The 14,118-nt window shown below is 42.5% G+C and overlaps 1 protein-coding gene across 1 annotated transcript in view; it reads left to right on the forward strand.

The window, feature by feature from the left end:
- AIDA (axin interactor, dorsalization associated) overlaps positions 1–14,118 on the forward strand; it is an 82,624-nt gene that overhangs the window by 54,106 nt on the left and 14,400 nt on the right. The window contains exons 3-5 of the mRNA XM_082252619.1: positions 1,822–1,875; positions 12,150–12,204; positions 12,844–12,907. Of these exons, the coding sequence (XP_082108745.1) occupies positions 1,822–1,875; positions 12,150–12,204; positions 12,844–12,907 (173 nt within the window). The remainder of the gene's footprint in view (positions 1–1,821; positions 1,876–12,149; positions 12,205–12,843; positions 12,908–14,118) is intronic.

Consider the following 14,118-nt stretch of genomic DNA (forward strand, 5'->3'; position numbering starts at 1 on the left):
GGTGCAATAATCTCTTTGGCACAGGGCACAGCTACGCGGATGACACTGGATTGAGTGGTAGATGCGGCAGAGCTCTGGGACTACCCGTCCAGTGCGGCTCAAGTCTGGACACGCCTCCCCTTTATTAAAGATTTGTTTGCGAGCCAGATGCAACCATCAAGAGCCACGTCTGGCTCACGAGCCATAGGTTCCCTACCCCTGTCTTAATGCATAATGTTAAAAAACCTTCTGACTTTACATTCCCTTTAATGTTTGATCCACCTACATTACTTCATAATGTTTTTTTAAAACAAAAAGCAGATTTTTCTGCAACATTTATGTTCTCTTCCACACTGTACCTGCGGTTATTCCTTTCTACCACTAGATGACCTCAGTCTCCCAGGTTCAGTTGTATCCAGCATCATTCAGCCCAGAAGACTGAGAACACCCTATAAGTGCAGGGAATCATGGACCCGCCCCCTGAGAGCGATATCACCACAGCAGCCTGTGCATACAGTGATAGAGCAAGCAGGAGGGGGAAAACCTTTTTTAATGATGGTGGCGATGATAAAGTGGTTCTAAAGGCAAAAGGTATTTTACACATAAAGGTAAAACCCCTTCAGTTTGCAGCTCTCCCCAAGCTTGATCCAGATTGAGCGATGTGCACAAAAGCAGCTGCTCCTCTGGGTCTCTACCGCCTCATTGGCTGAGAGCCAGCAGCGAGAGACATTAACTTCCACTGCTGTAAATTACAGCCAGTAGGGAGGAAGTGGGGTGGGGGGGGGGGGCAATGACAGTTCTGTGTGTCTTATGGACAGACAGAGTGGGACTCGGGAGCTAGCATGCACAAGTGCCCCCATAGCAAGCAGCTTGCGATGAGGGCACTTGGAAAAGAGAAGCCAGAATTGTGCTGGTGGGGGACCTGAGAGGAGGATTGGGGCTGCTTTGTGCAAAACCATTACACAGGGCAGATAAGTATACAGTGTGTGTGTGTGTTTTTTCTTTTTTTTTTTTTTTTTTTTTTTTTTTAATATCACTGTGATATTATCATTATCATCTTCTACCAACCTGACTTCCCTCTCCCTCCTAATTTCCTTTTTTGCACACCCACAGAAAATTTCCACCTGAAAATCTTAGGCTAAGTTCACATGTGGACGTAGCGGATCGTGGGCAGAATCGCCGCGATCCGGAATCATTGCAAATCGCGGGACGCCTGTGCATTGCCTGTGATTTGCAATGGCACCCCAAATGCTGTGCGATGTTGCCGCGATTTCCGCCTGCCGAAACGCGGTAACATCGCGCAAACAGAATCGCGGGACGCATGACGCACAAAAGAAGCTCCTGTACCTTTTTGGGCGTCATGCGTCCCACGATTCTTTTTGCGCGATGTTACCGCGATTCAGCAGGCGGAAATCGCGGCAACATCGCACAGTGTTTGGGGTGCCATTGCAAATCACGGGCATCGCACAGGCGTCCCACGATTTGCAATGATTCCGGATCACGGGCAGAATCGCATTGATTAGCACAGGACCCATTATAATAGGAGCGACACAAGTCGCTCCGACTTTGAAAAACGGTCCTGTACTACTTTGAGGTGACCTGGAGGCGACTTGCATTGACTTCAATTTAATGAAGTCCCTGCAAGTCGCACCGCGACTTCACAGGTCTCCCCAGCAAGTCGTGAATGGGCGCTTAGAGTTCCTTTGGCTGGATCTTGTACATAATTGGGAACACAGCAGCAAATTATCTCAGCCTGTTACTTACTGTTCCATTCATTGGCTACATGAGTTGACACTATAACTAAAGAATAATCCATTCATCTTTCATTTTATTTGTTCACAGAAAATCATTGGAAAAATTGCAACATGCCTAGAACTACGCAGCGCCGCCCTGCAGGTATGTACTGGTAACACAACTATTTGTACTTTTGGAACTGAAATTGTAGCTGAAAGGAAGACATTAAAATGAAATGTCACTTGCATGGTTCAGTAATTTTTTTTTCCCCTTTTTAATATTATTATGCTGTGGTTAAGACCACTCCAGCCACAGCTAAATACACAGTTGAAGTGTATATCTGATTTCTTTTATCTGCCTTAAAGTTTTTAAAGTGAAGCACATATCTGCTGCGTTCTATAGTTGTATAGAATAAAGAGAGTGACCATACACTTCACAGGCTACAGTTCTATAGACTCAATTCCACGGTTCTGCCTCTGGCCACAGCAAAGCAAAAGCCTCCCACAATTTACAGTCTTTCCTTTTTAAAACAAAAGTATTTACAAGTCATCTCTACCATTACAAATGTAAAAAAAAAAAAACAAGGAGTTCATGTATTAAATTTTAAATTGTATCCAAACCCAGGAACAAAAAATGTAATCCATTGCAGTTTACTAGTCCTTTAGATGTGGTGGCTGCATTAGTTTTCTTATTTCAGTATTTTTTTTTTCTTTTAATTTGACATGGTGATCCTACCAGTAATAAGCTTCCTATCTTAACCACTTTACCACTGGAGGATTTTGCTGTCTTACGTCCAGGCCACTTTTTGTGATTCGGCACTGTGCGAATTTACCTGAAAATTGCGCGGTCATGCAACGATGTACCCAAACGAAATTTACGTCCTTTTTTTCCTACAAACAGAGCTTTCTTTTGGTGGTATTTGATCACCTGTGCGCTTTTTTTACTTTTTGCGCTATAAACAAAAAAAGAGCGACAATTTTGAAAAAATAACAATATTTTTCACATTTTTTTTTATATGAAATTCCCCCCAAAAAATGTAAAAATCTAAATTTTTTATTATTTTAGGCCAATTTGTTTTCTGCCACATATTTTTGGTAAAACAAATCGCAGTAAGCGTATTTTGATTGGTTTGCACAAAAGTTATTGCGTTTACTAACTAAGGGAAAGATTTCTGTCATTTTTGGTGTTTTTTTTTTTTTTTTAACGAGTAATGGCGGCGATCTGCGATTCTTTTTTTTTTTTGGCGGGACTGCGACATTGCGGCGGACAGATCGGACACTTGGCTGACATTTTTGACACTTTTGGGGGTACCAGTGAAGTTACTACAGTAATCAGCGCTATACATATGCACTGTTACTGTAAAAATGACACTGGCAGGGAAGGGGTTAATTTTAAGTGGTGATCAAGGGCGTTAATGTATGCCTGGTGCTTACTGACGTGTGTGGGGGGAGGTAACTGAGTGACACAGGGACAGATCGCAGGTTCAGCTATGCCCTGCAATCTGACCCTGTCTGTCACTTAGGAGATCCACCCGCTTTGTTTACACAAGCAGGCGGATCTCCAGATTTGATTCCCCGACAATCGGGGAAGAGCGGCGGTGATCACCGCCGCTCCTCCCCTGGCCCGACTCCCGCTGTGACTGACTACAGCGGGAGCGAGCCTCCGGCTGCGCTGCCCACAAGGGGGGGGGGGGGGGGAGTCCAGCGACGTAGACCTACGGGAACGAGCCACTTTGCCGCAGTACAGTCAGTGTGACTGGTCGGCAAGTGGTTAAGCTGGATACACACTATACAACTTTTGTTGCTAGATTTCCTTTAGCTTTACCTTCATCCAGGTAGTGCAAGGGTCTGCCTGATTGCATACAAATTGAAAAGTGTTTCTATGTGACCTCATATTATATGGTTTTGGTAAATCTAAAGGAAAGAATCTAAAGACCATTGTATAGTGTGTATGGCCCATTATGATGACAACAGTCATTCACTATGTAGGAGCAGCATTGCCACCCTGGACTGCTTTCTTGATATGAAATAGAAACTTCTTGCCTTCTCCTCATTTCCAGTAAGGGATAGGTGTGTGTGTTGTGTGTTTGTGGTTTTTTTTTTTTTTTTTTTTTTTTAAGTTTACAAAAAATAGATGGGAAGGCAGATCAGATCCTGTTGCTATTGTAATTTAGTGCACAGGAAGTTAGGAGGACACCAGAAAAATATCTGTTGATCCTGCCAGGAACCATGAACTTTCAGATAATGTGCTTGGTCTGCAAACAAAGAAAAGTAATGCAGCCACCACACCTTAGCTGTAATTTATTGTATTCTTGTTCTACATGTTGGCTGACTTTTCAAGCTGACTTTTTTTTCTGTGCATCCAGTGAGAGGTCTATCTGGCCTCCTGCCTCTTTTCATTGTCAGCTGTGAGATTGATGGCAGGCAGCCACTACACAACCTGCCTGCAGGACTTGAATAAAAAAGGATGTGTCCCAGCGGAACAATCCAGTTTTACATTGAACAATGCAAACATGCCAACATCATGCATAAATCCAACATCTGACATGTGAGCTCTTCCCTAAAGTCATAATGATGGCTGATCTCACAACACTTAGAATATGGCAAAACCTTAGATGGGATATACATACATACATACATACATACATACATACATACTTGCATACAGTATCTCACAAAAGTGAGTACACCCCTCACATTTTTGTAAATATTTTATTATATCTTTTCATGTGACAACACTGAAGAAATGACACTTTGCTACAATGTAAAGTAGTGAGTGTACAGCTTGTATAACAGTGTAAGTTTGCTGTCCCCTCAAAATACCTCAACACACAGCCATTAATGTCTAAACCACTGGCAACAAAAGTGAGTACACCTCTAAGTGACAATGTCCAAATTAAGCACAATTAGCCGTTTTCCCTCCCCGGTGTTATGTGGCTTGTTAGTGTAACAAGGTCTCAGGTGTGAATGGGGAGCAGGTGTGTTAAATTTGATATTGCTCTCACTCTCTCATACTGGTCACTGGAAGTTCAACATGGCACCTCATGGCAAAGAACTCTCTGAGGATCTGAAAAAAAGAATTGGTGCTCTACATAAAGATGGCCTAGGCTATAAGAAGATTGCCAGGACCCTGAAACTGCACGGTGGCCAAGACCATACAGTGGTTTTACAGGACAGGTTCCACTCAGAACAGGCCTCACCATGGTCGACCAAAGTTAATGGCACGTGCTCAGCGTCATATCCAGAGGTTATCTTTGGGAAATAGACGTATGAATGCTGCCAGCATTGCTGCAGAGGTTGAAGGGGTGGGGGGGTCAGCCTGTCAGTGCTCAGACCATATGCAGCACACTGCATCAAATTGGTCTGCATGGCTGTCGTCCCAGAAGGAAGCCTCTTCTAAAGATGATGCACAAGAAAGCCTGCAAGCAGACTAAGGACATGGATTACTGGAACCATGTCCTGTGGTCTGGCGAGACCAAGATAAACGTATTTGGTTTAGATGGTTTCAAGCGTGTATGGGGAAAACCAGGTGAGGAGTACAAAGACAAATATGTCTTGCCTACAGTCAAGCATGGTGGTGGAAGTAAATCATATAATTCTAAGGGTAGTGGTGCGCTTCAGGGATAGGCTCTAATGAATTTCTATTTGGGTTGATGGCAGTGTACAATTCTTACTATCAAAGTGCTCCGCGTAATAAATATAAAATATATATTTTTAAATAATTAGGTGATAAAAGTGCAAATGTATTAAATCAATCAATGTCGAAAATATCTTAAAATAAATAATTATGAGTACGGTGTGTATCAATACATAAATAAATAAATAACAATCGGAGTGTTACTTCTTTACCAGTGATATCAATAGATAAATAAATAAATTCAGTGTTGGTCTTATATCTGATTCATAAATAAAAACACATATATTGTGCTCAAAATAAAGTGCTCCATGCAATTTTCTCTTAAAATGGTGCTAGAAACAATATCTGTGAATACTTCAATTGCGATCCTTCAAATATAAATATTAAAATAAAATAGTCCAAACAAAATATATAAAGTAATCCAAAAGTGGCTTGTGTGAATACGTTCCTCTATTATATCCGTGCTTAGCTCATGCGATTTAGTGACTGTGATCTCCTTCACCTTGTGTATCACCTCTGAGTGCTCTAGCCTCTCACCTTATAGGCAAGATAAATTTGCCTTTTGGTATCTATCCAGGCTCAACGAAAGACGAAAGACTCACTTTCTCTCAATCCCGGTCCTTTCTTGCTCAATGGAGCTGCTTTCTTGTTTCGATCGTTTTTTATATACTATCCTCTATGTCCGGTCTTTGGTGTGCCTCAGAGACAAAGAAATTTATGCATGTTGCTTCAGCATGTAAACAAAAAACCAGCCGCCGCTGTGGAGATCGGGCTCCGTTGTAACGTCACTTCCGGCTCCTCCTACGCGTTACGTCACGAGGTCACGTGACTTCATTCATCATCATTGACTCCCTGATGAAGTCACGTGACCTCGTGACGTAACGCGTAGGAGGAGCCGGAAGTGACGTTACAACGGAGCCCGATCTCCACAGCGGCGGCTGGTTTTTTGTTTACATGCTGAAGCAACATGCATAAATTTCTTTGTCTCTGAGGCACACCAAAGACCGGACATAGAGGATAGTATATAAAAAACGATCGAAACAAGAAAGCAGCTCCATTGAGCAAGAAAGGACCGGGATTGAGAGAAAGTGAGTCTTTCGTCTTTCGTTGAGCCTGGATAGATACCAAAAGGCAAATTTATCTTGCCTATAAGGTGAGAGGCTAGAGCACTCAGAGGTGATACACAAGGTGAAGGAGATCACAGTCACTAAATCGCATGAGCTAAGCACGGATATAATAGAGGAACGTATTCACACAAGCCACTTTTGGATTACTTTATATATTTTGTTTGGACTATTTTATTTTAATATTTATATTTGAAGGATCGCAATTGAAGTATTCACAGATATTGTTTCTAGCACCATTTTAAGAGAAAATTGCATGGAGCACTTTATTTTGAGCACAATATATGTGTTTTTATTTATGAATCAGATATAAGACCAACACTGAATTTATTTATTTATCTATTGATATCACTGGTAAAGAAGTAACACTCCGATTGTTATTTATTTATTTATGTATTGATACACACCGTACTCATAATTATTTATTTTAAGATATTTTCGACATTGATTGATTTAATACATTTGCACTTTTATCACCTAATTATTTAAAAATATATATTTTATATTTATTACGCGGAGCACTTTGATAGTAAGAATTGTACACTGCCATCAACCCAAATAGAAATTCATTAGAGCCTATCCCTGAAGCGCACCACTACCCTTAGAATTATATGATTTACTGCCTTAGTAACAGTCCCAGTGGCGCTGCAGCATGGAGTCTCTAGCCATCTCAGACAGCGCAGGGATCACACACCCCCTGATTAATGGTGGTGGAAGTGTCATGGTCTGGGGCTGCATGAGTGCTGCCGGCACTGGGGAGCTACAGTTCATTGAGGGAACCATGAATGCCAACATGTACTGTGACATACTGAAGCATAGCATGATCCCCTCCATTTGGAGACTGGGCCCCAGGGCAGTATTCAAACATAACGAACCAAAAAACACCTCCAAGGCAACCACTGCCTTGCTAAAGAAGCTGGGGGGGGGGGGGGGGGGGTGATGGACTGGCCAAGCATATCTCCAGACCGAAACGTCTGGAGACGTTAGAGTCTCTAACATCCACCAGCTCCATGATGTCGTCATGGAGGAGTGGAAGAGGACTCCAGTGGCAACCTGTTAAGCTCTGGTGAACTCCGTGCCCAAGAGGGTTAAGGCAGTGCTGGAAAAAAATGGTGGCTACACAAAATATTGACACTTTGGGCCCAATGTGGACATTTTGAAACGGGGGTTTACTCACTTTTGTTTTAGACCTCTAAAAAAAAAAAAAAAAAAAGCTGACCGTTCTTCTCCCTGGAATGATCATAGAGCCCATGTGATCCTTCTATATAGGATCGCAGGTCTCTATGGTCATTTCAGAAAACATGCCCCCACACAGTTAGAATCACTCCCTTAGGCTCACATTTACCTCCTTGATCACCTGTAATGTTAACCCCTTCCTTGCCAGTGTCATTATTACAGGAACCGTGCATATTTTTAGCACTGATTACTGAAGTAATGTCACTGGTCCCCCCAAAAGTGTCAAAAATGTCAGTCAGGGGTCCGATCTGTCTGCCGCAATGTCGCAGTCCCGCAAAAAATCGCAGATTGCCGCCATTACTAGTAAAAAAAAAACAATAAAAATGACAATCTTTCCCGTAGTTAGTAGACGCGATAACTTTTGCGCAAACCAATCAAAACACACTTATTGCAATTTTTTTTTTTTTTACCAAAAATATGTAGCGGTAAACTAACTGGCCTAAAAAGTTAAAAAAATTTGATTTTCAATTTTTTTTTTTTTGAGAATGTCATATAGCAGAATGTGAAAAATATTATTTTTTCTTTCAAAATTATGGCTCCCTTTTGTTTATAGCACAAAAAAAAAAAAAATCACACAGGTGATCAAATACCACCAAAAAGAAAGCTCTATTTGTGGGAAAAAGACATCCATTTTATTTGGGTACAGCGTTCCACGACCGCAATTGTCCGTTAAAGTAACGCAGTGCCGAATCGCAAAATAGAGATTGGCCAGGAAGGGGGCAAATCCTTCCAGTCTTAAAGTGGTTAAGATCTCATCTAATGGTTTAAAGCCCCTCTAGAGCTCTGTTCTCGCTTGCAGACCCTGCTCTTCACCACCTCCTGGCTGTGTGAACTTGCTTTGCGAAACCCTGGCTAAGTGGTCAAAGTCCCTTAAAAGTATTCTTGCTACTGTTAGTTGATTCCTTGGTCTTTGTATATTTTGAGCAAATGGTTGTAGCCTTAAACTACAGTTGTGAAGTGCTCCTGGAGATTTCCTGCCTCCTCTCCTACCTCTCCCACACAGGTCTCTTGTCCATACACATGCAGAGGATACTTGGGTTCTACAGTCCATCACTTTACCAGTGTCTGATCCCGTGGCCTTCAAGGGAGCATCTCTTTGGATCTGCTCAGAATTCCATTATCAAGGACACTGGCAAGAGTACCAATCTTCCTCTTTGGAAGAAGCCAAAGAAACAGACTTTTTAAAGTATCTTCTCTTTTTTTCTCCCTGTCATTTTAAATACATGTTTAATTTTTCCACTACCACACCACCCATGTTCATTTTAACTACCCCCTCACCCCCCAAAAAAAGGCACTTTCCAGAGTGGTGGCAACTTTTTTTAACCTTTGCTGACCCTTGGGCTGCTTGCATCTCAGATACCTGGTTGTGGAAGGTGGTCTCCAAGGGCTACAAGCTGGAGTTTTGCTCCATGCTCCCTCCTCATTTTCTCCCCTTGTACTAACTGCACCGATTAGCATGTCTATTGGGTCTTTTGGGTCAAGGTGTCATTGCCCCAGTTCTTATGGCAGAGCATCTATAGGAGTTTTGTTCCAACCTGTTCCCTTTTGCCAAACAGAGGGGCCATCTTGGATCTAATTGCACTGAATATCTTCATTGAAGTTTAGAATTTCCATATGGAATCCACCAAGTTTATCACCTTCCTTCACCAGGAAGACTTTCTAGCTTTGTTGGACATCAAGTATATGTGACTTCATGTCCTATCTTTCCAGAACATCAATGTTGCCTATGTTTTATTGTAGAACTACACTACCAGTTTGTGGCTCTGTACTTTTGGCTTCTCATCCTGAACTCAGGTGTTCACCTAGGGTACTGTACTAAGCCTGATTTTCTCTTAATGGCAATCATCGCTGTCCAGGAGTGTGACTCTGCATTCGCATGAGAGCCTTACATCTGATGGTAGCCTCCTTTTTGAGGCAGTTCCATTTGAAGTTTTAACCTGGACCTCTATAATGAAGCATTCTTTCACTGTGGGTCAAGTCAGTCCAGTCCCTGGACAGAACGACTTGTTTGGCACCAAGGACCAATTTGTCCCTTGCCTGGGGGGCTCAGAAATCCTGCTCTGGAGTTCTTCCTCTGTCATTTAGAAGAGCCTCGCGATGGAGGCCAGTTTGTTGGGTTGTGGAAGAGTCCTAGACACTTTTCTGGTGCAGGGGGAAGTCTCGTCTCCTGATCAACATCCTGGAGCTTTTGTTGATTCGTCTGTGTCTGCAGCATTGAAGCATACTGCTGGCAGGTCATCTAACCCGGGTTCAATCGAACTAAGATTGGGTGAAGCGTCAAGGGCAAACCAGAAAACTAGATTGTATTCTGTGCTAGGCAGATCTTCACCTCCACACAGAGGTGTTCCAGGACCTGTCACAGGTGGGGGACCACTGGATGTGGACCTCCTTGGCATCCCAGGTTCAACTGCAAATTGAACAAGTTTGTCTCCAAGTACAGGGATCCTCTAGCAAAAGCAATGGATGCTCTGGTGACTACACCCTGATCACTGCCTTTCCTTCTCTGAAAGTTCCTCCTAATCTGCTTCACAGATAGAGGGCATTTTGGTGATACTCCTAATTCTGGACTGGTCAAGGTGGATGTGGTACACAGATCTAGTGAGACCACTGGCAAATGCTTGTGTGCTTTACCAGATCATCTAAATCTTCTATCTCAAGGACACATTTACCATCTTGCTTCACAATGCCTGGTTTTAACATCCTAATCGGTGATTCCTACAATGTTAAAAACTTGAAATCAACCATGGAAGGAATACTTGAGTTCACCATGGGATAAATCCCCCCCCCCCTCCCCCTTCATATTCTGGATCAGCATCTCGCACTATTAAAGGTCAGATTACCATCTTGTTTTGCAGACCATTGGCCTCACTCCTTTGATTACGACCTTTTTGTACAGGGAGTTTCATGTGTAGTTCATTCTCTGTTCATTTCCCTGTGACTCCTTGGAATCTAAATCTAGTTTTTGTGCTTCAGAAATCACCACTTTTAAAACTATAGAGACCTTGATCTGTACTGTACTGTAAGGTGATATTCTTGTAGCCATCACCTTTGAGCTAGTAGTCTTACCTACAAGTAACCTTTTTCTAGTTTTGCATAGGGACAAGGGGGTGCAGAGGCCCAGACTCCCTGCTTAAGGTAGTTTCTGCCTTTCATCCCAATACATTTCCATCCATTGGAGTTGGTTCGGGCTGTTAAGGCCTAGACACACAAGGAAATCAATAGTAAAATTTTGTACGATGAATGACCAAAATTTCTCATAGTATAGTGCTTTCGAAAGCTGATTCTGACTTTTCTGATGACAAAAACTGAAGGTGTAGGCTAATTTCATCGTACGTGAACATAGCGTCCGATTTTCGTTTAATCCGTACAGTTTTCGTCCAGAAAAATCGTAAGAGCAAGACTACGCACGCTCGGAAACAAAAGAATACATACAAAACAGTTCAACTTTTTACATCGCTTCAGAAGTTGTATTCTGTCGTACAAAAATTTTTGATATGAGACTAGCATGCAACAAAATACAAATATTCGTCTGATAATCTGATTCCATGTACCAGGCTTTAGTCTCGGCATCTGCTTTAACAAAAGGCCTGATTCCCTTTTCTGTCACCTTGGGCAGCCCCCATAAGGGTGCACTGGCTTTCCATTGCACCAAGTCTAGATGGCTCTGAGCATTTAGAAATAATTGTGCCTTAGCAGTATCCTGAGAAAAGTACCCCCCCCCCCCCCCCCACACTTTTTTTTTTTTTTTTTTACTTTTTCCTGGAAAATAGCAGTGAACTTCCAATGCCTAGGCACCACTGTTCTTTAGCCTCAAAACTGTATACAGTATTTGCAGTGTGAGATTATCTTGGGCATTGCTGCCTCTAACTGCTAGTCTTGCTTAATTTGGAGCGTAATTTGGTGAAGTCACTGCTGTTACCGGCAAATATGGTAGTAATGCCAAGGTGAAGAGGCTTGGTAATTGGGCAATCGGGATAGAGCATAACCAAGCAAAGATTTATAATGTATACATATAGGAGAGTTCAGACATAATTCACAAGTGACTGAGCAATAAAATAATCCCATTGTTTTACTGCCTACTGCTCAGCCACCTGTGGATTACATTTGAGCAATCTGTCCTGCAGCACTGGGGTCCTCATGTCATATTCCAGCCATGAAACTACCTGCACAGAGTTTGTATGTTAGCTCTGTGCTGGCATTGGTTCTCTCCAGGTACTTTGGTTTCCTCCACGCTTCAAAGCTATGCTAGTAGGTCAATTAGCTCCTGTCTCTATTGGTCGTAGTGTATGTGTGTGTGTGTGTGTGTGTGTGTGCGTGTATGTATGCATGTGATCTAGTGGATCTTAGACTGTAAGCTCCTTGAGGGCAGGGACTGATGTGAATGTATACATTGTCATTGCTAAATAAATGCCTGTAATAATATTCTGTTCACTTTTTCAGTCCACGCAATCTACAGATGGGTTCAAGCTCGAAGATCTAAAGAAACTAGAGCCAGGTAAGGACTGAGCAAAATTACACTGGGAAAGCACTGATGGAAAAAACCCTTCCTTAACTCCCTAACACTTAACTGGCTCTGAAGAGGTGATGCAGGGAATAGCTTATTTACAATACTGTCCAGTAATGGCTGCTTTCTTGACTGCTTTTTGGTCACCTGCTGGTAATAACTAGTATTGCCTTATGACCATCAAATACAGAGGGTCCCTATGGAAAACCTGTCATTTTGCTGATCAGACACATATCCTTTTTAAAGCAGCAAGGTTTCCAGTGTTGCTTTTTTTTTCTTAGACATCATTTTTAGAGACCGTTGCAGACTGGTTCATGGAAATTGCTACTGGGAGCCAATATTTTTAGGAAGGCAATGGGTGGTTGAAAACTGTAGCAACCAACTATAACAAGTTTGTCACCTGGAGACCCCATCAGAAATATCCCTCATGCAGTTTATATCTCTGCAGGCTTCATCTGGGCCATAGCAAAAGCCATGGGGAAGATGGAGGGAAAGTCTGGTAAATGGGCAGGAATATTCAATTTCAGAAGTTCTGAAGTGGTGTTACTTTTGAGTGGTTTAAGCTTTTAAATCCAAATGTGCTGGGGGTTTTTTTTTTTTTTTTTTAATAATTTTATTTTTTTTTTCTAGTTCTAGACAACCTTTTAACCTACAACAAAGAATTTCCTTTTGACGTACAACCTGTTACTTTAAGGTGAGTGAACATTGGCTCCCTGGAGAATCATCTAGCATCATTTTATACAGTATCTCACAAAAGTGAGTACACCCCTCGCATTTTTGTAAATATTTTATTATATCTCTTCATGTGACAACACTGAAGAAATTACACTTTGCTACAATGTAAAGTAGTGAGTGTACAGCTTGTATAACAGTGTAAATTTGCTGTCCCCTCAAAATAACTCAACTCACAGCCATTAATGTCTAAACTGCTGGCAAAATAAGTGAGTACACCCCTAAGTGAAAATGTCCAAATTGGGCCCAATTAGCCATTTTCCCTCCCCAGTGTCATGTAACTCGTTAGTGTTACAAGGTCGCAGGTGTGTTCAATTTGGTATTATCGCTCTCACTCTCTCATACTGGTCACTGGAAGTTCAACATGGCACCTCATGGCAAAGAACTCTGAGGATCTGAAAAAAAGAATTGGCCTAGGCTATAAGAAGATTGCCAAGACTCTGAAACTGAGCTGCAGCATGGTGGCCAAGACCATACATTGGTTTACCAGGACAGGTGCCACTCATACCAAGCCTCTGGTCGACCAAAGAAGTTGAGTGCACGTGCTCAGCGTCATATCCAGAGGTTGTCTTTGGGAAATAGACGTATGAGTGCTGCCAGCGTTGCTGCAGAGGTTGAAGGGATGGGGGAGTCAGCCTGTCAGTGCTCAGACCATATGCTGCACACTGCATCAAATTGGTCTGCATGGCTGTCGTCCCAGAAGGAAGCCTCTTCTAAAGATGATGCACAAGAAATCCCGCAAACAGTTTGCTGAAGACAAGCAGACTAAGGACATGGATTACTGGAACCATGTCCTGTGGTCCGATGAGACCAAGATAAACTTATTTGGTTCAGATGGTGTCAAGCGTGTGTTGTGGCAACTAGGTGAGGAGTACGAAGACAAGTGTGTCTTGCCTACATTCAAGCATGGTGGTGGGAGTGTCATGGTCTGGGGCTGCATGAGTGCTGCTGGCACTGGGGAGCTACAGTTCATTGAGGGAACTATGAATGCCAACATCTACTGTGACATACTGAAGCAGAGCATGATCCCCCTCCCTTCGGAGACTGGGCTACAGGGCAGTATTCCAACACACTTCCAAGACGACCACTGCCTTGTTAAAGAAGCTGAGGGTAAAGGTGATGGACTGGCCAAGCACGTCTCCAGACGTAAACCCTATTGAGCATCTGTGGGGC

Source organism: Pelophylax lessonae (assembly GCF_965119305.1).
Source record: "Pelophylax lessonae genome assembly, chromosome: 3".
Lineage (NCBI taxonomy): Eukaryota > Metazoa > Chordata > Amphibia > Anura > Ranidae > Pelophylax > Pelophylax lessonae.